The following is a 22,054-nucleotide window of genomic DNA, read 5'->3' on the forward strand; positions in this document are numbered from 1 at the left end:
CCTCCACGATCACTCGAACCAACCTAGACTCCATCACCACCACTAAGACCAGGTCAACTAAACCTACTGCTACTTGATCTCACTTGTTAATTATTACTGATTTTTATCCTTCCCATTTAGTGTTTTAATCGTCTTGGACTAATCTTTGCACTTACATATTACTTGTATATAATCATTTCTTGACGAAGGGAATATGTGTTGGAGAAAACTCGTAGCAAAGGGCAGACCAATATGTGTAAGAAATTGTACTAAGAAACAGTATATATGGAATGACTTTAGATTAAGTCATTTTACTCTGTATACTTTAACCCATCTATTAATGTCGCATATGTTTCATTTTGTTAGTAGTTCAGCTGCTGAGGACCTGAGGGAGAAAGGGAGCAACAACAATCTTAAACATTCAGGCTACAAACCTAATCTTGTAATCGAGCTTTCATGGTGATTTTGGAGGTGCATGTAAAGATTAATGTCGGACATATAGGTCTCTTACCAAAGGAGAGCACAAGAGAATGAGGAACAGGTTAATGGAGTCTAAACTGAAACAAACCGAGCATGACCTTAACAGCCACGTAGTTTAGCTTTAACGTGGCTCCAGATTGAATAACTTATGAAGGGCCATGCGGTTGCTCACTTGCTCTATCTAACAAACAAGCATTTCGGCTAAATGCATCTTGAGATTTTTAGCCAAGACATAAATGCATTAGGATGAAATAAGACAGCATCACATTGCAAATTTTATCATCGAACAGACTAATAGCCAGTTTTCTGGTACAGACAAATCATCACGGTCCAAACAGGAAATGATATGGTCTAAAGTTCCATACCCTTAGAGCAATTTTTCTAGGCTAACTGCACCATAATAAATGTCTGTATTCCAGGCCACCAACATAGAATGAAACTGGTGCCTGGTTTACAGGGGTGAGGGGGATAAAAATTGTTGTTTCAATACATATTATTAATGGAAAACATTTCCGCTTGCCGAAATGCCTCCTGCATGTGAAGCTGTCACGCCCAATGTTTTGCATGCTTTACCCTGCATCGAATCAGCACAATTGTTTTTAGGTGAGTTTATCATACAATAGGCGTTCACAAATATAATTTTCAAGAGAGATTTCAAATATTATGGTAACCATTTCATACCAATTTCATATTTTCATAACTGCATCAGTCCAACAAGATATACACCATGAAATAATTTTCTGCACCAAATTTGACAGCTGAAGCATAAGATCATAAGTATAACAGAAAACTTGTGGAGTTGTGGGGCTAATTATTCTCAGAAAGCAACGAAAACTACAATAAACAGCACCTGAGAACCCATATAAAAGGCATACTATGATTAAAAGATTTGGATGTCAATCAAAAAAACAATTAGATTATTAGTGATACTGCCTCCACCTCACAATTAACATATGTTTTTGCACAGAATTGAGTGAAAAGTATAGAGATACAATTGGGAGTGGGGCCTTACTTTAGAGGGGGGGAAAAGAGGGAAAACTTTCAAAAAAAAAAAAAAAAAAAAGATAATGTAATAAGAGGGACATCTTAAATGAAAATATGTTAAACATGATTGTGGAATGGAGAAAAAAAATACTCGCAGTTTACTCTCATTAAGCAAAGTTCCTCAAACACGAAGATCATTTGGTCTCAATTCTCTCACGTAACTTTACTTACAATGGTGCTTTACAGAAGCAGAAAATTCATCATTGATGCAAAAAAATGCATCAACTTCATGGTCCAAAACTACTGCTCAAAGTCATCTTAGGAGCAGTGATTCCATTCAGAGGATATTGTTGGGATAACGCATTAAGGATTTGATAAGAAACACACACACAGAGGTAAATTTCTTGTCCCTTTGTATTGTGTGAATCACTATTTTAAAGAGGACAAACAATTCAGTAGGGAGGAATATTACTCGAAAATTTCAAACCATTTGACCTAAATTCCGTGAACAAATGCAAGAGTTGCATATACTAACCTGGAGTTCAACCCCTAAACCTCTTGTAATCCTTCCATTTGTTCAATATATATGATACTCCTTCCTGTAATGTAGCTTTCCGGCCTTCTTTGTTATTCCATAATTCAGTAATAATGTATCGACCACTTGGGTTGTACTCATTAATTTCCTTCAATGCAGTTGTAACAGCATCGTAAACATCATCACCCCACTCTCTCTTCAGATCTATCAGCTTCTCATCAGTAACATCTATTACTTCCTGTGAAAGGAAAACTCAGTATATAATAAGCTGACTTCTGTGAATGCAAATTAAAGCAAACTTCATCCATTTATACTTAAAAATAAAATTTTAAATTTTAATTAATATATGCAAAGCATCTCCACCAATTAATCCATTCCCACAAAAAAAGAAGTTTCAACTTTTGAGAGGCAAAGAGAACAATATCACCCACAGGCCACAGCTAATAATCTCAGCAAGACAGCAACCGCTTGGACACAGAGAATCCGAACCCAACACAGCTTAAAAAAACGCAAAAGACATATCTTTAACTCCTCATATGAAAACAGCATTGCAAGCTTTATGCAGATGATGATACATAGCTATAGTATAAATCATGATGAGAAGACAAAAAATCACACCACTGAAGCTATAAATCTTTAATATATAACATGAAGACAAAACTATTAAACACATACCTTATGCTCACCATTAACCCGAACCACCTTAAAAGGATGCCATTCAGGATCCCGGAGATATTCATCCCACAAAGAACAGAACTCTGCAGCTTTGTCTTCAGCTATGTCTTCAGGATATTTTCTCTTGCAAGCTTCCTGGAAAACTGTACTATCTAGTTCTCCCATTCTTTTGACACCAATAAAGCCACGATTTGACATCTCTTTCAAACCCTTGTATTCAAGTAAGCAGTGTTAGGATTTGGGAGTGTGAAAAGGATAGGCAAGACACAAGAAAATGTGACCAGTGCAGAATCTAAATTGTAGCTCTTAATGCATACATTTATCAATTCCTTACGAGCATCCTGGAGCTCCTCATTGCTCATGCGTTCAGTCACAACAAGAGTTTGATTCAAAGACTCCACCTCCTCTAGGCTTTCTTCTTTTTCTCGCAGATCTTTGAGCATTGAGTCTACCTTTTGTATTACCTCCATGTCTCCTTCATCACCCACGTGCTTCATCACATTTAATTTCCCTCTTAGTTGCTCAATTTCCAGCTCAAGTGCTTGCTTCGCCTCCAGCTGATTTTGAAGTTGCAAAATCCGCTTGTGTAGATCCTCCTTTTGTTTCTGTTATCAAGACAAAGAATTTGGTTTCAATTTTAACACAATGTTGTGTCACAAATCATAAATTTGCAAAGTAACACTGTCATACAGCACTCGAAAGTCAGAACAGTCACCAACCTTCTGCTCTTCAGCCAACTTCAGCACATTCTCATCAGCCTTTTGTTGCACGATTGATGCATGTTGAAGTGAGTCGTTTTTCACAGCATTCTAAACAGAGAACAAATCAACATATCAAGGTCTTACGCAGAAATCGTGAACAATTGCTAAGAGGCACTATAACGCAATTTATTTGATAAAATTTATATCAGATTTCTTGTAGAATTCTGAGTAATAAATTCAGATAGCTATGAAAGGAATAATCAAACATATTAAAGCACTACCATTAGAAATTCAATAAATCCCAGAACATGTAAGTGCTCAAAAATTATACCTTTTCAATCTCCTCTTGGAGTTTTTTTCTTTCAGTTTCATTATTTGCTTCACGCTTCTCTAACTCGTGCACACGGAGATCTAGCTCTGTTTTCTCAGATTCTAGTTGCTGCTTAAGCTTGGAATGGTCATTAAAGATCTTTTGAAAATGATCTCGAGCACTCAGCTGAATCTTCTTAATCTCTGATTAAGACAAACCCCAATGAATACACATAGAGAAAAGCATCACAAAATGAACACATCAGAGACTAGACTAAGTTGAAAAGAAACTATGATGCTCTATACACCCATTTGAGAGAGCTAGGACAACAGAATGTTAACTCACTGATCATCCAGTAATTCTGTAGTATTCTAAGGTCATAGCTAGCACTTAGACCAATATTGAAGCTTCTGAATAGAGTGATTAGAGTCAAACAATAAGCCAGATCCTTTATCAGCAGAGAACAGTTAACAGCTTCTAGCTAAGAAACATTCAAATCAAATGTTTGAACAAGAATCCCAGACAATGCAATGAAAGTACTGTAAAAAGGAAAATACCTGCTCCATATGAATATTTCTCCCAGAAGGAGATGATCACAAGAGTCTCAAACAGCTATGGTTACACACTTTCACTTAACATCTCTAATAAGATTCATAGTGCACAAAGTATAACTTTAAATGTGAAGGTAAAAAATTAGAATAGCACTCAAAACCATGGTGCATACACAAGAATGTAGTAATAATTAGTACCTTCATTATATGCCTGATGAAGCTTGTCTTTCTCTTCTGCCAGCTTGTTGAAGTTATGGGAAGTCTCAGTAAATTTTGTCTCTATTTCCTTCAAACTCTTCTTCTTAGATTCAAGCACGGTTGTCAGGTTTGAGACAAGCTTGCCAGCCTTTCGAGCTATTTCTGCTTCAAGCTCAGACACTGTTTTCACGTCTCCAATCTTCCGCAGATGCTCCCCAATAATCCCAGGTGAATCATAATCATCAGCACGAGCAACCCAGGCGTACAGCCCAAACTTTTCAGTATCTTTTGCTTGCCAATGCTGTTTTCCATGTTGATTTAGTTCATATTCTTTCTCAAATGCCAATGCATTGTTCAAACCCAGCCAATCTTTGTTGAATTCCACTGCAGCAGTACCAGAATGGCCTCTAAAGTTCCACAAGGGATGGACTCTCTTGGGGTTGAACCCTCTAGCTCTCAACTCATCCCTCAACTTTGAACCACTTTCCCCTACAAACCGGCCCTCTCTGTATCGAGTAGGAATATTCACCACTATTCCTGTCCAAGGCCATACAAACTTGTCATCATGGTCACAATCAACTACAGCAGCATCACCATTAGCCTGTTTCGACGAGCTAGCTTGACTTTGCACTTCATCTTCCAAAAATTTAGCAAGCCCAAGGTGATTTGCCTTCTCCCTTGCCCTTTTTTTATTTGAACTTGCATTTCCAATCCCTGAAGCATGTTGAAGCAATTCTTTGTAGAGAAAGTCCCGCTTCCTTTTCCCCGGGCAGTATGGACAGGTATACTTTTCTTCTGAGACTTTCAGCTTGGAACTTCCCTTCTTAAGCTCTTCGAATGTTTTGTCTCCATACTCTTCTATTTCAGATTCACTAATGTCAGTATCCTCCTCTTCAGAGCTATGAGCCATGAAATCCTCACCTCTTCGCAATCACAGCACAAACTCAACAAGCCTGTAAATACGATACATGCATATTTCAGAACTTAGAAACAACAAAACAGAAAGGTACTCATTACATTAGCACCTCCAGTTTAAACCAAAACCACCCAATTGAAGCAATAAGAAGATATTTCTCTTTTCCTATTATTGTAAAACAAACCCCCCCCCCTCCCTCCCACCCTTTAGAGTCGAATATCGTTTCGATTCTTTTGAATACACTACACATCAGAAAACCCTTAACCAAAACCTCAGCATATAGCGTCTAATATTGTATCGAAACCTATCCAGCAAACTACCTATGTACATTTAGTCAGTAAACAACAAACAACCAAATATTATACACAATTTTTCCATCAAACTTCAACTAAACCAGGATTTAAATAAATAATTTATCCAACAAATCAAAACAACAATTCACACCTACATCAACAAATAACAAAAAAAAAAAAAAAAAATTGCTAACCATACAATGAATCAACATATTTAGGTTTTTAGGAAGCTACATTTCAGTTCCAATGTTAAAACCCTAGTTACAAACATTTAAAATAAAACCCCCAAAAACTGTCAAATTCAAAGATTCCAATCCTTACATACTTAAAATCTAACAAACAGAACAAACAAAACCCCCCTTCAAAATCATACCCAGAAATTGGAATAACAGCTAAATACCTCAAATTTTACTCAAAATTTCGGAAATCCTTCAACCATGCACAATGCTGGGTAATCGCCAACAACCAACAACAAAGCTGGAAATTGAGAAATTCTGAAGTAAATAGGAGAGAGAAAGAGAAGAAAATTGAGATTTGCGAGCTAAATAAATAGAGATTCGTAATCAGAGAAAATCTGGGAAAAAATTGAAGACGATTTAGAGAGTTTGGGGAGGTTTTGGGGAAGAGAGTGGGTTACTGAAAGCAGTGAAAGGTGACACTGATAAAAATGACAAAACGTTGAAAAAAAGTTAAAAGTTGATTTTGGGGATGCCGTTTTATGGGGGAAAACGCGCTGTTTTGAGCGAGTACGGTGCCAAGTCAGATTTGGTAAACTACTCTTATTTCAAGGTTTTCACAAGGAGGACGATACAATTGTGCAATACTGCAATGTGGGCCACACATTTAACATGTTTAAGAGAGGTTTCAAAATCATACCCGATTCGATTCAATTCGAAATCGACTTGAAAAATATCCTATTTATATTTTGACTCGCGTAAACGCAATAATTAAGTATGAGTCAAGTTTAAAAATAGACATGTCTCGACCCGACTTCATCGAGTCTGATCCGGACACCCGAATTAACACCTCTACATAGTACGGAGTACTTTGTATAATTATGCATTAATGCTACTAAAATATTACTCCCCTCATTTCTAAAAGAGGGTTATAATGTAATATGAAAATTGTGCAATTAAGAAAACGAAAGAACCATAATTTGTATATATGGAGTTATAAATGTTTTTTAGCATTGGGTGTATAGTTCCTTGGATTAGTATTAGAATTCTTGAGAAACTCCGACGGCGTAAGGTAGGACTTGCTTGTAAACTTATCAAACTTTCTAGTGATATGTATAACCGCTGGAGTAAGAAATGAAAATTTGTTTTGCTAAGTCAATTCACTCTATCAAACTAATTTGGTTGGCAAACCAATCAAATATATCTATACAAAGATGCGCGGGTGGGACATAAAAACGAGATGCTTGCACATGTAATCCATAACAAGATGCTTGCACACGTAACCCATGCAAGCATGCACCACAATTGCCTTTCTAGATCTATCGTTTATCTTTTAATCAATTTTCGTGTATTTTACTAGACTATCGCACCGAATCAATCAAGAACGGGTGGTCAATTGGTTACAATCTCACCTCGTTTTAAATACATCATGATGCCATTTTTGGCTAAGTGGAAAACCAAATGTTTAATGGTTTTAGTATGTGGCTGCACCTCAATATTATATTCACATAATGTCGAGACAATTTTATTTTTTTTTAAAGTAAGGTCCTGTTCACTTCACCTTATTTTTGTTCAATTGGAATTATTTTTACTAAACTAAAATTATTTTTGCTGAACTAAAATTATTTTTACTGATTTTCTATTACGAAGTATATTTCTTTTTTATAGTTACTGAATTTTACAGAATTGAACTTATTTTTACTGAACTGAACTTATTTTTACTAAACTAAAATTAATTTTATTGAATTGAAATTATTTTTACTTAATATTACTTTTTTAAGGTGAACTGAACGGGACCTAATATGAGTGTGTTATCTTGGAACATGCTTTATTGATTTTAAGTCTAAACATAGTTTTTTCCCTAAAAAAAAAAACTAAACATAGTTTTACATATTTAAATTCTCGTTCAACCTTATAAACACACAACTTTTAAAAGACATCTAATATACTTTTTAACTTTCTCATTGCAACTTCTTATTTGGTGTGTGTGTTTTTTTTTTAAGTTTTTTTTTTATTTATTTTTTTTAATATGTTTTATGCAGTGATTTTTTTTTTACAGGAAGAAAATATTATCATTAATGAATAGTGATATGACATCTACAATAATAACATTAATCTGTAAACAACGGATTTAGAGAAAATAACATAACTTTTAGAATCAAAATCATAACTAGTTTGCATATTTGGCATAGCTTACACTCCACTGCTTCAAACTTGACGCGAACAGTGATTTTCGATGTTTTCGCATCTTTTCAAGTAGAGACCTTATCAATTTGCGCTAATGTTATGATTGTAAAGTTGATGACAAACCCTAAATCCATACGAATTCAAATCACCTTTCCAATTATTAAAAACCTAAAAATAAATTTTTTATCCATAGATGAGAATCAAAATCCCATAAAATTGGAAAAAAACCCTATAAAATTGGGACATACTCTCACAAATCTATTAACTGCTACTAAAACAAAACATGCTAATGTCATCAATTCCTTAAAGTGTCTTATGTGTCAAGCTCTTATTAAAAATTTTCCCTCCAAGCTTCAATATGATGTCATCAATTCTAATTATTTTTTTTTTGCCCTTACATTTTACTTGTTAGAAATTAGGACAAAGTAGGTATGAAACTAAAAATCTGAAACTTGAATTTTGTATCAATATTGTTGTATACTCCGTATTAATTTTGGATATTCTTAATACAACAATATTTAATAAATATAGATACGGTTTCTTTAACTTCCACTCTAAACGTATAAGCTTAATAGATAATGCAACATTAAATATATTTTGTCTAACCATCATTTTCATAAATTTTCAATAACATAGTAAATATTATGATGTAGCATAAAAAAAAAAAACCAATTAAAATAAGGATTATGTACATGTTTTCTTATATTTATAAAAAACAACTTTATACAAAAAAAAAATATTAAAAAGTTATCAACAACAAAAGATATAAAAAAAATATGGATTAATTACTTATCACCACCGTGCAACGCGCAAGTACTAATCTAGTAAGTGAACAAAACAAAGCAAAAAGAAAATAAAGAAAAACACCTAAATTAAATTAAGAAAAAGGGTCGAAAATAGTCTAATTTTTGAAGAAATTATACTATTTCCGGATTAAATGGCCAAAAAAAAATTAAAACCCTAAAAGAGGAGAGAGGAGAGAGAAAATGGTGCGTTTATGTCTTGTAATATTTATCATTTTTAACACAACACTTTAGATGAGTTTTTTATGCTCAATAAAATATGAAGCTCAAATGTCCAATTGGGTATAATATCAGTCATTAATTTGATAATTTATTCTTAATATTTTGAATCAATAGGTAGATTTTCATTCATGGAGAAGAAAAATCCCAAGATCACTACGACATGTCAACATTGTCTAAATAATCAAGGAAGTTGACGCGAGCCATAACACGAGCAATAAGCCTTCTCGTTAGCCTTTCTAAAACCACAATTGCCTTATTCATCACTATTCACTACTATCTACTGATCAAACCGTTGCAGGCCGGGTTATCACGTTCTAAAAAAGCCAGTTCATTCTTCAATCTCCCTCCTCCCCCGCCATTTCTCCCCCTTTTCTCTGAAAAATCACTACCAAAATTCAAGAACCCTAGAAATCACTCAAAAATCGATCAATTGCAGAGATATGTTCCCGCAATTCGGAGCAACCGCCGAATCGTTCAGCAAAGCGTCGACAATGGTGTTTCGGATCGGTACCGACGCTCACCTCTACGATGATCCCGAAGATGTCAGCATCGCTCCTCTTCTCGACAGCAAATTCGACTCAGAAAAGTGCGAAGCGCTTAAACGTCTTCTTGCTCTCATTGCTCAAGGCTTTGATGTCTCCAATTTCTTCCCTCAGGTTGAATTTCCAGTTTAAGTTGATGTTATTGCATAAATTTTGTGTTGATTGAGCTTAGTTTGAAGTTGAGATTGGATTTGAGTGATTAATGCTAGTTTCCGTAAGCTCAATCTAATACGAGAAGAAGAATTAGATTAAATGGATATTATTTTTGCTCGTGTTTGAATTGTATTGGATGAATTGACTGATCTATTACTAGAAGAAGAATTAGCTTGAATGCCGATCATACTCCATAATTTGTTTCGATACGCATTGTCTGTTTTACTGTAACAGCGAATTGGTCCTACATTGTTGATATTGATGTAGATGCTGTTGTTATGTTGTAAGCAAATGTAGAGCCTAGTGGACTTGTTTGCTAATTTGGTTTTGAATGAATTTCAGTCAGGGTTGTAGAGTTACAGTTATTTTTTTATTGTAAGGCCGTATGTATAATTTCAACATGTTAAATGAAATTAGTGTCTTCAGTAGTTACTACTGTCAGGGTGGGTTTAGCTGCTTAATCTGCTGTCTGTTAAACTAAATGTAGCATTGTTTACTTGAAATGGCTTTTGTCAAACTGGGTTGTGAGGACTACATCATTGCCAAGATCCTGATTCACTGGAAAGGGTTACCTGGGGTTCATGTTGGAACTATATTAATCATGTTGTGCCCCTCCTTTTGGTTCTCGAGGAAGCATGTTTTGCTGAAAGATTTCATATGACCTAATGTTCAGTTATATTTATTAGGACATGCTTGTGTTTGTTTTGTGTACAGGTTGTGAAGAATGTAGCATCACATTCATTGGAAGTGAAGAAGCTGGTTTATGTATACCTGCTGCATTACGCTGAAAAGTATGCTTCATTAAGGAATAACTAATGTTCCTACATCCCGTGGCAAAGTCCATTTAGAGTTATCTATTTAAGCATTATCCCTTTCTCTCTTGATTATTGCATTCATGTCAGTGGAATACAGAACTGGCACTGTGTTTTGTAAGGGACAGCAACTTGTAGTCTTAGCCTCTTAGGTTACTAGGGGACTGCAACTAGTAGTCTTAGGTTACTAGGGAGTTAAAGGTTATGTATTAGATGCACTATGTCAACATTTTTACATGCTGTTGACTCACCTTGACTGTTGATTAATACTTATAGCATTCTTCTAGATGAATTATGTTTAACAGTTGCTTCTCAACAAAGGTGAAAAGATTAGATGAGTGTAATAATTTAATCAAGTTTTAATGCAAAACTGAGTTATTGGGTGAGAACTTTTCATTTCTAACTTTGCTCATATCTTATATTTTATTGATAAAGGACATTTAAATCCTCATCTCCAAGAGTTTAGGAAACAAGAGGACTGCTTTCTTTTGAGCAAACATAGTAACTATAGTCTATAGATTCCCACAGCTTCTTGTTAATAAATTAGGAAACAATGAGAAGTATTCAAAACTAAATCCCCTATCTTGTTTAAGTATATGGACAGTTACCTATTTTTGTGGTTCGTGCACTAGGCTTTGTAATATGAAGCCGCAATGTCTATCAGATGGTTTAGTTAAAGGCTGCTTTAACTCATTGATAGGAATCTTCTTTAGTTATCTTCACCTCTCAACTTGTTAGAGTGCTAGGTTGAACTATCGGTAGCATATGTGTTTCTCTTATTTTTGTCTTTTTGATGGGTGTGGATTAGACAAATATTTGTAGTAGTTCAATGAGGTACTAAGCCTGCACTCCCTCCGTCTCATATTATATAACATGCTTGTTTTTACAAGTTGACTTTTTCTTTCTCCAGTCCCACACTCTCATACCTTTTCTTTCTTATCCACAATGTTTAATCTTCATGCCTAAGGTAATTGCAAAAATTTGGAACAGAGGGGTTATAGTGTCGAGTAAGATTAAGAGATATACTGTCTCCTATTGCCTACTCAGTACTCAGGCTATGTTAAGTGAACTGTAATTAGTCTTTAAAAATGAACTCTTATAGTACAGAATATTGTCCACTGCCAGCTGTTCTTCCAATCATTATTGATATATGCTCCCTTTTCCTCATTCCCCTTGGGAGCCTGGAAAATTGCAACTTGTTAAATTCTTATGTGGGCTGTAACTCCAAAATTTGAAACAATTTAAATGTGAGTGTCAAGAGCTTGGTTTATGAATCTTGAATATATGAAGTTCATTGCTTTATTAGGCATACTAAATTGGTGACCAAGAGCCCATCAATAAACTTGTCTCAAGGGAATTCAAGACATGGTTGAAGTGTGGAGCCTGTGGACTGTGAACTCTGCATTGTTCGGGAACCACTTGCTAAGCCTTGGTGAGTCTATGAGAGATAACCAACTCAAGAATGTGTGAAACTGAATTCTATGGAGATGGGGTGACAGTGTTTAGTGGAGACAAAGAAGATAATAATGTCCAATTAGTGTCATGACTACTAGAGAAGTCTCTTAGTTGTGCTTATAAAGAGTGCTGCAATGTGTGAGCAAGATTTGCAACTTGCAAGTTTTTGTCTACTTGTGAGAGATTCAAGGTGTGTGTGTGACTATGGTTAAGTTGGAAAGCTTAAATGCATGATAAGAGTATACCTTGAGCTACTAGTTTATGAAAGTTAGGTTGTAATATTTTCCATATGCTGGATTAGTAGTATTCCCCCACTTTCCACATATAAATCTGGTGTGCTTTGTCGTACTTCTTGTATATATCTTTATTGACCCACAGCTCCATTTACCAGCCGTAGGAACACAATCTTTTGTACTTGGTTTAGGATGTCTTCTGTAGCAATGTAGATTTAAGGATAGATATCATAAGGTTACTGGGTTAATCATTTCCTTAAACTTGTACTCTTCCTCTCATACTTATTGATATATCCTGGCAATTGTCTTCCAGGCGACCAAATGAAGCATTATTATCAATTAATTGTTTCCAGAAGGACTTAGGGGATACCAACCCTTTGGTACGTGCATGGGCTCTCCGTACCATGGCAGGCATCCGTCTACATGTAATTGCACCTCTTGTTTTAGCTGCTATAAACAAATGTGCCAGAGATCCATCTGTCTATGTTAGGAGATGTGCAGCCAATGCTCTTCCGAAATTGAATGATTTGCGGCTTGAGGAAAATGCTTCTGCAATTGAAGAGGTATATTATATGACAGCCATAATATGATGTGTAGATACTCATGTTTGGTAATCTGGATTATATGTCGCAATATGTCTTTGACATGCTTGTAGGGAAAGATCCTAGCCCAGTTCCACCAAATTTTTTTTGAGTACTTTCTTACAGTCTGAATTCATACTCTTGGAATTGGACACCCCATCTACAGTTTCGGCCTCTCAAGTGTCTATCTCTCTCTCTCTCTTATTTTTTTTCCTTATAAATCTTTTTCATGTAGAGATTCCACTTTCACACTCTGTGTCAAACAAATTTGCCACCCCGTCTTACTCTTTAGTTATCCTTGTAAAGCAGCTCTGTTAACTTATTTGGCTGTTTATTTATACTTATGTAATGAGTGTTTTTTCTGCAGATTATTGGTATATTACTGAATGATCATTCACCTGGAGTAGTTGGAGCTGCTGCTGCTTCATTTAATTCAATATGTCCAAGTAACTTGCCTCTTATAGCAAGAAATTATAAAAGACTCTGTGAGATTCTCCCTGATGTAGAAGAATGGGGTCAAATAATCTTGATTGGAATTCTGTTGCGCTATGTGATTGCAAGGCATGGCCTTGCAAAAGAATCTGTGCTGTATTCTCCCTGTGTTACTGGAACTAACAGCTGTGAGAAGGTTGGTCCAAATGCAGACATTCACTTACAAGACAGCCATGACTTAGGCCATGGAAGCTGTCAGCCAGAGTTAGTGGACTTGGTTGCCAGGTCGTACACTGAAGGTTCTGATGAATACCTATCACGATCGAGTTCAGATAAAAGGAGGCTTTCCAACATAGATGATGTATCCCTTACTTCTGCTGAAACAAATGATGACCTGAAGATGCTTCTGAAGTGTACATCACCCCTTCTATGGAGTCAGAACAGTGCTGTATTACTTGCAGCTGCTGGAGTGCACTGGATCATGGCACCGAAGGATAGTGTAAACAAAATAGTAAAACCATTGTTGTTTGTATTAAGATCATCACGCGCTTCAAAATATGTGGTTGGTTTCTCTACTCTTATTCTTTTTACTCTCAATTGTTTCTGCAATATGTCCTAGAGTCACTGTTGTCATTATCTGCTTTTGTAAAATATGTCCAATCACCTGCTGTTGCCTACTTGCATTTACATTTGCTCTCCCACAGGACAACATTTTCAGGAAAAAACCTTTTGTTAAGCAATTGATCTGTCTTATGCAATTATGTTACCTCATCTTTAATGTGGTAATCTTGCTGCAGTATTTCTTTGGTGATAATTTTGATCTCAGTCAGGCTTGTATCTTCTTTAAAGTCTCTGGAGCATATCAGATTAGAAATGGATTTTTTTTTTTTTTTATTTATTTTTTTAAATTATTATTTTTTATGTTTCTCCGGCTAGATGTGGTCATGAAATTAATTTGTAGAGTTTCTTTACTTGTGTGGTGCATTGAGAAGATGCCACTGATTTTTCCATTTGCTTGGCTTGTTTAGGTTCTCTGTAATATTCAAGTTTTTGCTAAAGTCATGCCTTCACTTTTTGCTGACTATTATGAAGATTTCTTCATATCAACTTCAGAAACATACCAGATAAAAGCTCTAAAGCTTGATATTCTCTCTTTGATTGCTACGGATTCTTCAATTCCTTGCATTTTTCAAGAATTCCAGGTACTCATCTCTTTCTCTCTTTCCCTTTTTATGAACATCTTTATTTTCACTATGTAAGGGTAGCTATAATAATGTGATGCGCTGATGTTGTTTCCCAACTTTTAATTATTATGCTACTTGTTCCTCAGTAGGACAGTACTCTCAAATTGATGTTTTATTCATGTTGAGGTAATAACCACTGTAGTTGCTTGAGACATACTCCCTCCATTTCTGTAAGTTGTTATTGTTTGCTTTTTGCACAATTTTTAATGCATACATGTGAGCATCAAGCCATCAATACCAATAAAAACGGATTATAAAAATGGAAGTTATTATCTTGAACTTAACATTGAGACAAATCTAACCTATGTTCAGGAAAAAAGAATAAGCCTAGAATGGGAGGCTCTTCTTGCCTGTCTACCTATGTGTAGAACCAAGTAATTATATGCAGACCCCCCTTCAGAAATATTGCTACCTGTGCAGAAGCTAATTTAATTTCGTATATGCCCTAAAATTTGTGTAGAAGCTAATTTTATGTTTTATATGGATTGATATTTTGTTGTTGATCCTGAACAATTGAAAACTGAAAGTAGCCTTAAGTTTTTGACAATTCTGGAACTTAATACTCGTGTTGGTTAACTATGGTTTTTTTTGAGGTCAGAAAAGTCAATTAGGAGAATTGTCTTTGTTTGGCATTTGATTCTCTACTGATCATGAAACCTGGACCCAAGTGGTGTACACAGTAGACTGCATGTAGTAGCTTCTCTATATTTTAGCTTGAAAGTTAATATTGTTCTTTCCTTAATAAATCTCTTAGTTTAAAGTTAAGAGTCTTTATGGTAGTGGCTTTTCTCATTGTATATCCTGTTAACTGTCAATTTCTTGTTGATAGGATTACATTAAAGATCCAGACAGAAGATTTGCCGCTGATACAGTTGCTGCTATTGGTTTATGTGCTCAACGTCTCCCAAAACTTTCTAATATATGTTTGGAAGGCCTCTTGTCACTTACCAAAATGGGTGAGCTTTTTTAGGCTCTCTATTTTTTTAATCATTAAACTCTGGAACAAGATCATTGAATTTATTAATAAATCGCAGAATTTTTGACGAGTGAGAATAATGCTTTGGATGAGGAAGCTGGAATTCTGATCCAAGCAGTGATGTCAATTAAAGCCATCATAAGTCAAGATCCACCTAGTCATGAAAAGGTAGCTTTGCTTCAGCTAATCATTTCCAGTTCAAATTGTCATTTTCTCTCTCTTTTTCTCACGGTGGGAACGCTTGAAATACGAGGTTTCTGTGAATAAACCCTCGAATTTAGGATACTGTTTTGTGAAAGTATTGAAAATAATTAGATTGTGCTATTCTCGTAATATGAATTTGCCATTAAACTCCATAAGATTTGTTTATGCTTGTAGCCTGTAAGACCTCGCTTGATACTAATTATCTCTTGGTGGGGTTGTGGAGATAGTTTCAATATTATTAAGTAAGCAAAGTAGATTTCTGAAGACCTTTGATTACTGATTCTTTAAAGTGAATCTTTTGATCATAGCTTGAAGTTGCTTTCCTTTTTTTGTCCTTTCCCTGCTTGTCTGAGCTGCTGAGGCCCTAGGTGGTTTTCTTTTGCTTTCTATAAATTTTAGAACATAGAAATTTAGACTTTTTTCCGGACATGCGGTTGACATGCCTTTTGTTGCTGATGAGGATTCTTTATTATCCTGTTTCAAGACTACTTTATAAGTCAGATAATGATTACTCTTTATTGCTCTTTTGAAATAATTTTGCCATTTTACATGTGCTTGATGTTTTTAATTCTCAATCTTTGACATTTAGGTTATTATTCAATTGGTTCGAAGCTTGGATTCAATTAAGGTGCCTGCAGCACGAGCAATAATTATATGGATGGTTGGTGAATACAACTCTTTAGGAGACAGAGTTCCTTTGATGTTAACCTCAGTACTCAGATATCTTGCTCATTGCTTCTCTTCAGAAGCTTCTGAAACAAAGCTTCAAATACTTAATACTGCTACTAAGGTAAGTCAAGGTCTACCATTCCATGGCTCTTCTCACTCTAACATTTCACTGTATATTGCCTTTTTGCCTGTCGTAATGTCTGTAATCGATGCTTTCATGCCAAATTATATCTGTATGATCACTAAATGTTTTACCTCCGCAATGTTAATCAAATTTGGGCTATGGATGGGTATGGGGGCATAACTGCATGCCCAGGTATCCAATTCATCATTATGAGAAATGTGTACTTTGTTTGAAGAATAAGAGGATTCAAATGGTGCAGAACATTTAATCAATTTGTTCCTGTTTATTTGTTTATGCTTGAAAGTAGCTTAATTCCCGTGCAACACACAGTTTTTTTAGTTAATTTTATAACCAATTACAGTATTAATTCAACAATAATTTACCAAAAATAAAAAATTATACTTTTTCATGAAACAACATAACTTGGTTTATACTTAAAAATTGAAATTGATGAATAACTTAAGATAAAAAATTATAGTACAAACCAGATCTGATAGCAGATACTTGGGTACTTGGAGGATTGCAATCTCATGCGTATGGAAGGGAAAGAGGGAGAAAGAGAAAGGAGAGAGGTGGCGGTGAGGAGAGGGAGTTAAAGAGCCTGTAAAAGAAACAAAGAGAGGAGGCAAGTGGAATTGGAAAGTGGTGAGGAATATTAATTGGGTAACTATTATTCTTGGTGCTGTGTGGGTAATGTATTACCCTCCTTTGAGGGGACATGTTAAGGGCCCAAAAGGTTAACCTCAATTCAGGCAAAGAGTGCAAGCCCATATTTTTTACCCCATTGATTTTTCACTCCATTCCCCAAATCTAGGCAAGGCCCAAATGTGTATTCCTATGGTTTACATGTGTCTTTGTCTACCCTCCTATTTATACTTCTTTGTTTTTGTATAGTAGGAAAATATGAGAAAGTTAGTCATACTTTGATTAACTTCATACATTGCTCCTGCTTTGTTTTTAGTTTTGTTTATGGATCAGAAAATCAGAAATATAAAAAAATACTATGAGAAAGAACGGATAAAATGTAAGTGGCTCAAAGTTATGCATCTTATTTTGTGATTAAAAAGTAAAGTGAACCAATTAATTCAATGAGATTACCATTTAGGCCGCTTATCAAAGGAGAATAAAAGCCCAAATGTAATATCTTGACTATCGTCTATCAACTTTTATTTGAATATAACCCTAAATATGAATTTTATTTCTGTAATTTGTGATTGGCCATGAATTTGTGGACAGACATGGCATCAAAGTGTAATGGCTCTTATCCTCATATATGCTTCATGTGTCTGACCACATGCAAGGTTCTTTGACTTGTATAAGTTTTATCGTATGGTAATTGGATCAAGGGCAAGTACAGTTCCTTGAAGCGAGGGTACAGTGTTGGAGTTCCTTAGAAACAATTTGTGTATCTGTGAATTGCAGATTATATGACTTGACAATGGCATGCCTGTGAACATGGCCAAAAAAAAAAGGGGGGTTTTGGTCCTTTCCGATACCTTACGCGATGTAAACTCTGGCATTTTCAATTCACAGTTGCTGTTCTATGCTCTCGTTGGTGGATAAGCTTGCTATTCAAGTTCTTGGTGTTGTCAATAAATTTATAAATCATAACTGAATTGTTTCTTTTCCCTTCGATTCAGGTCTTATTGTGTGCCAAAGGGGAAGATCAAGATCAATTGACAATTAAAAAACTTGTAACTTATGTGCTTGAATTGGCAAAGAACGACATGAAATATGATGTCCGTGACCGAGCTCGTGTTTTATCAAAGATGCTGTCAACGTTTCTGGGCTCTCATGATAATGATGTAGACTATGTTTCACCAAAAGAGGCGGCAGTCCATCTCATTGCAGAAAAAATGTTCGGGCCCCCTAAAAGGTCACCATTGTCTGAACCCATAAGTTCCCGTTTCTATCTTCCTGGCTCTCTTTCACAAATAGTTTTTCATGCTGCGCCAGGTTATGAGCCTCTCCCTAAACCTTGTAGCCTGCTTTTTGCCGATTTTGACCAAGACTCTGATGTACTCCAAGGAAGAGAAAAGTCTGGGGACTTCTATATAACAGATGATTCTGAGATAAATTCTGGTTCTCTGGATGAAGGAAGTGCATCTGATTTCAGCTCTCAGCATTCAGATAGTGCCTCGGTTTCTAATTATGGCAGTGAGGAGAGCCAACCTCTAAGTGAGGCTGATAAAAATTCAGGTCCACTGATCCAGATTTCAGATATGGACTATTCTTTTAAGGGGCAGAATAGTGCTGAGACTATTCACGATCCGTCTGGATCTGGTGGAGTGGAGGAAATTTTATCTAGGAGGGCTTTAGAGTCATGGTTGGGCGAGCAGCCTGTTTTGTCGGACCTGAAATCATCTGGAAGTGATGCCATCCAGGTATCTGCCAGAATCTCCATTGATAATCTTAGCAATCGGGTCAAGCCTAAATCATATACGCTTCTAGATACTGTGAGTGGTCAGGGGTTGAAGGTGGATTATTCTTTTTCCTCTCAGATATCAGACATCTCACCATTGCTAACTTGTGTGGAGGTTACTTTTCATAATTGCTCTGATGAGCCTATTTCAGAAGTGATTTTGGCAGATCAAGACCCCATCAGAGTTCCAGATGTGACAGAACAAGAATTTATGACAGCAGAGAGGTATTAACTGAAATGCTTAGATATACTTTTAAATCCTTAACTATTTATATGAGCATCTCTCTCTCTCTCTCTCTCTCAAATATTAGCTACAATATAAGGAAACTGATGTGTGTACTTGACATGATTAGTATATCCCATCTCTTGTAAAATATTTGTCATTGTAACCTGTGGATTCAGTGGGTGCTTTCTGTTGCTAAATTTGAGTTGTCAGTTAAGTTTAAAACTATAATTTGTTGATGTGAAATTCCTCTAAAATTATGCCCAGAATGCCAGAATTCCTATCATTTTCACTGAGAATGTTACGATTCCTGTCTGCCATGCTTACTCAAAGTTTAGTGAGAACATATGAAGAAATTCCTGTGTCCATTTAACGTGCAGCTGAAGAAGTCAATTTTTACTGCTAATATTTCAGCTTTGGAAATATTGGATTGCATCAAATGTCTCCGTATGTTGTGCCTTGCTTCTTACTTGTGATGTAGTTTGCTGGGTTATGCTTTCCCAATCAAGGAATGGCAACTGCACATGACATGCCTATGTATGTTTTGAAAGTTGATACCTCTCTAGAATGATAAATAGATGGGAAAAGGTTGGAAACCAGTATAGAGGAACATGTTTAGGTTAATGCTATGGGGTTCAGCTGTCTTGGGACACTATTGTCTCAGGATAGTGCTTTTTGGTCAAATAGATTTTGCAAACAGTTAACTCGCTGAAGATACTTAAGAAAAATGTGAATGATTTTTACAGGAATTTCTTGATCATGAGGATTGATTTCTAGAATCTATACTTCTTTCTGATTAGTGGGTAGCTTAGGTCTTGTTTTGATGTTTCTAGGGGCATTAACATGTGTAGTGCTCTTTTTTCATTACTCTGTACCATGATGATTGATGTTTTGACACAATGACACATTTTCCACACTGCTACTTTGGTGGATTCCTTTTGAGATAGCATTTGTCTGAACTTTATTTTATATCATTAATTTAGAAAGGAAGTTTTTAGACAATGTTATGCTATCACATTTTTCATGTTGTGACATGAGCGTGACGCCACTAGTTTCCATTGTGATTTTCAAAAAAATATGAAGATTCTAGGTGGCAGTACTTGATGGGTGGAATGGTTCATTTTGTGTTTTTTTGGTTCCTTTGTGATTTTTCTAGAGCTTCCTTATAGTCCTTTTTTATATTTTAAAAAGCAGTGATTTATTGGAGGGTTTGATATCTCAGGTCATCTGCCGCTCAGGTTGACGTTCCAACTTTGGTTCCAATGGAAGGGATTGGTTCTCTTGGACCAAGTCAAATAATAAAACGGGTCCTTCAGGTCCGGTTTCATCATCATCTGCTACCCCTAAAATTGTCATTACAGTGCAATGGCAAGAATTACTCTGTCAAGTTGCGGCCTGATATTGGATACTTTATCAAGCCCTTAAAAATGGATGTTCCAGAATTTAGAAATAAGGAATCACAGTTGCCTGGCATGTTTGAATATGTGAGAAGGTATGGCACTTAATTATTTTTGTTCTTACTCTTGTTTTGTTCATGATTATTTGCTGTACTGCATGTGTAGATGATCTACTAGCTTAAATGATTAAAATCATCTTGAGGGGTGGTACTCAACATAGAAATGCATGTTATCATTTTTTTCTTAATAACAATGTAGCTTGTCCTAAACCATGAATTATAATAAAAAGTTGCTTAATGGAAGCCAGAGTACAGATGGAAGAATAGTCACATTCATGATCGTAATTTGTCCCAATGCTGTCTCCTCTTTCACTTTATATTTAGGCTAATGGAAAATCAATTTGCATGTGGTGTGACACTGTTAGAACCATGATCATGTTGTTTTTTCAAGTTAGAAAATCTCCAGTTCATCTTGCCATCATGATGCCTACATATAGAAAAGATAACTTCTCTCTCAATAATTAATTCATTTTTGTATTGATTAGAATTTTTGTAATAACTGCCCTTAATTTAGTTAGTAATGGACTACTGGAGTAACTTCTTTCTGTCAAAAAGCTAAGCAATGACGTCACGTCAGTTATGGATAATGTATTTTTTGTATGATAATGTAAGGGCGGTCATCATCTCAAAATATACACATATTGGCAATGAACCCTATAATATTTTTGCTTAGCTGGGTCACTCACCAGTTAATGTGATGCAAGTGTGTATCTATCTTAGTTTGCTAGGATTCGGTGCTATTTGTCCTTGATTTGTTGTCTTAGTGTTTACTGATTTTTACTTTTTAATTTTTTTTTCCGGGTGTTTATGTTTACCGGTATGTCTCAGGTGCACCTTTGCTGATCATATTTTGGAGCTGAGCAAGGACAAAAGTGACACTTATTTGACAAAGGATGTGTATCTTATAATATGTGAGAGCATAGCACTAAAGATGCTAAGTAATGCAAACCTTTTTCTCGTATCTGTGGATTTTCCACTGGCCTCTAAACTTGATGATGCATCAGGTTTGTGCTTACGATTCAGTGCTGAGATATTAAGCAGTTCTGTTCCTTGCTTGATTACCATTACTGTTGAAGGTTCTTGCTCGAAACCATTAAATATATCCGTGAAGGTCAACTGTGAAGAAACTGTTTTTGGCTTAAATCTGTTGAATAGAGTTGTAAATTTCTTAACTGAAACCTCGCCTAGCAGCTCATAAAAAAAGTGGATGAGCTTCTTTCTTGTGCTACCGTATTTTCTTTTATATCATTATCCTTCATACAACATTTTCTGCATACTCCTTTTCCCCCCTTCAACTAATTCTGTTTTTTTTGTCTTTATTATAAAGAGAGTGCTGGACATGCCTTTGGGCTGTATATGAGTTGAGGTATCTGTAAAACTTCTTGAGAAGCAAAATTTTATTAATGAAATCAACGTGTGAATTATTCTTTCTATACATTGCAATGCTTTATTCAGTTATCATGGTGAAGTTATGTACATGCTGACCACCCTTGAGAACCTTGACACCTCTAGTGGCCG

General features: G+C 35.6%; 2 protein-coding genes across 3 annotated transcripts; one reads left to right on the plus strand and one right to left on the minus strand.

The window, feature by feature from the left end:
- Positions 1 to 700: 700 nt before the first annotated feature.
- On the minus strand, positions 701 to 6,322 carry LOC110715312 (protein INVOLVED IN DE NOVO 2-like). Of its 2 annotated transcripts, none has more exons than XM_021893880.1 (9): positions 6,023 to 6,322; positions 4,414 to 5,366; positions 3,686 to 3,867; positions 3,373 to 3,462; positions 2,971 to 3,258; positions 2,654 to 2,863; positions 1,979 to 2,216; positions 1,141 to 1,217; positions 701 to 1,033 (listed from the first exon to the last, which is right to left on the minus strand). In XM_021893880.1, the coding sequence occupies exons 2-7, from the start codon at positions 5,321 to 5,323 to the stop codon at positions 1,986 to 1,988; spliced, it is 1,911 nt and encodes a 636-aa protein (XP_021749572.1). In that variant the 5' UTR covers positions 5,324 to 5,366; positions 6,023 to 6,322; the 3' UTR covers positions 701 to 1,033; positions 1,141 to 1,217; positions 1,979 to 1,985. The 2 variants fall into 2 exon arrangements, with proteins under 2 accessions (XP_021749572.1, XP_021749571.1); XM_021893879.1 differs by having other exon boundaries at positions 1,141 to 1,199; positions 6,023 to 6,321.
- Positions 6,323 to 8,903: 2,581 nt separating this feature from the next.
- LOC110715322 (AP3-complex subunit beta-A-like) lies at positions 8,904 to 21,967 on the plus strand. Its single transcript, XM_021893890.1, has 11 exons — positions 8,904 to 9,666; positions 10,420 to 10,496; positions 12,519 to 12,768; positions 13,154 to 13,780; positions 14,247 to 14,420; positions 15,292 to 15,418; positions 15,497 to 15,606; positions 16,232 to 16,432; positions 18,076 to 19,082; positions 20,303 to 20,572; positions 21,365 to 21,967. Exons 1-11 carry the CDS (start codon positions 9,451 to 9,453, stop codon positions 21,732 to 21,734), a joined length of 3,429 nt encoding a protein of 1,142 aa, XP_021749582.1. The 5' UTR covers positions 8,904 to 9,450; the 3' UTR covers positions 21,735 to 21,967.
- The last annotated feature ends 87 nt before the right edge of the window (positions 21,968 to 22,054 follow it).

Source organism: Chenopodium quinoa, unplaced genomic scaffold, assembly GCF_001683475.1.
Source record: "Chenopodium quinoa cultivar QQ74 unplaced genomic scaffold, ASM168347v1, whole genome shotgun sequence".
Lineage (NCBI taxonomy): Eukaryota > Viridiplantae > Streptophyta > Magnoliopsida > Caryophyllales > Amaranthaceae > Chenopodium > Chenopodium quinoa.

Excerpts from the sequence above, each read along its gene's own strand:
- LOC110715322 (XM_021893890.1), top strand. The coding sequence starts at position 9,451 with ATGTTCCCGCAATTCGGAGCAACCGCCGAATCGTTCAGCAAAGCGTCG. Across the intron at positions 12,769-13,153 it reads ATGCTTCTGCAATTGAAGAG|ATTATTGGTATATTACTGAA; the intron begins GTATATTATATG and ends TTTTTTCTGCAG. Across the intron at positions 14,421-15,291 it reads GCATTTTTCAAGAATTCCAG|GATTACATTAAAGATCCAGA; the intron begins GTACTCATCTCT and ends TCTTGTTGATAG.
- LOC110715312 (XM_021893880.1), bottom strand. The coding sequence starts at position 5,323 with ATGGCTCATAGCTCTGAAGAGGAGGATACTGACATTAGTGAATCTGAA. Across the intron at positions 3,463-3,685 it reads TCCAAGAGGAGATTGAAAAG|AATGCTGTGAAAAACGACTC; the intron begins GTATAATTTTTG and ends TTCTCTGTTTAG. Across the intron at positions 2,864-2,970 it reads CTCGTAAGGAATTGATAAAT|GGTTTGAAAGAGATGTCAAA; the intron begins GTATGCATTAAG and ends CTTGAATACAAG.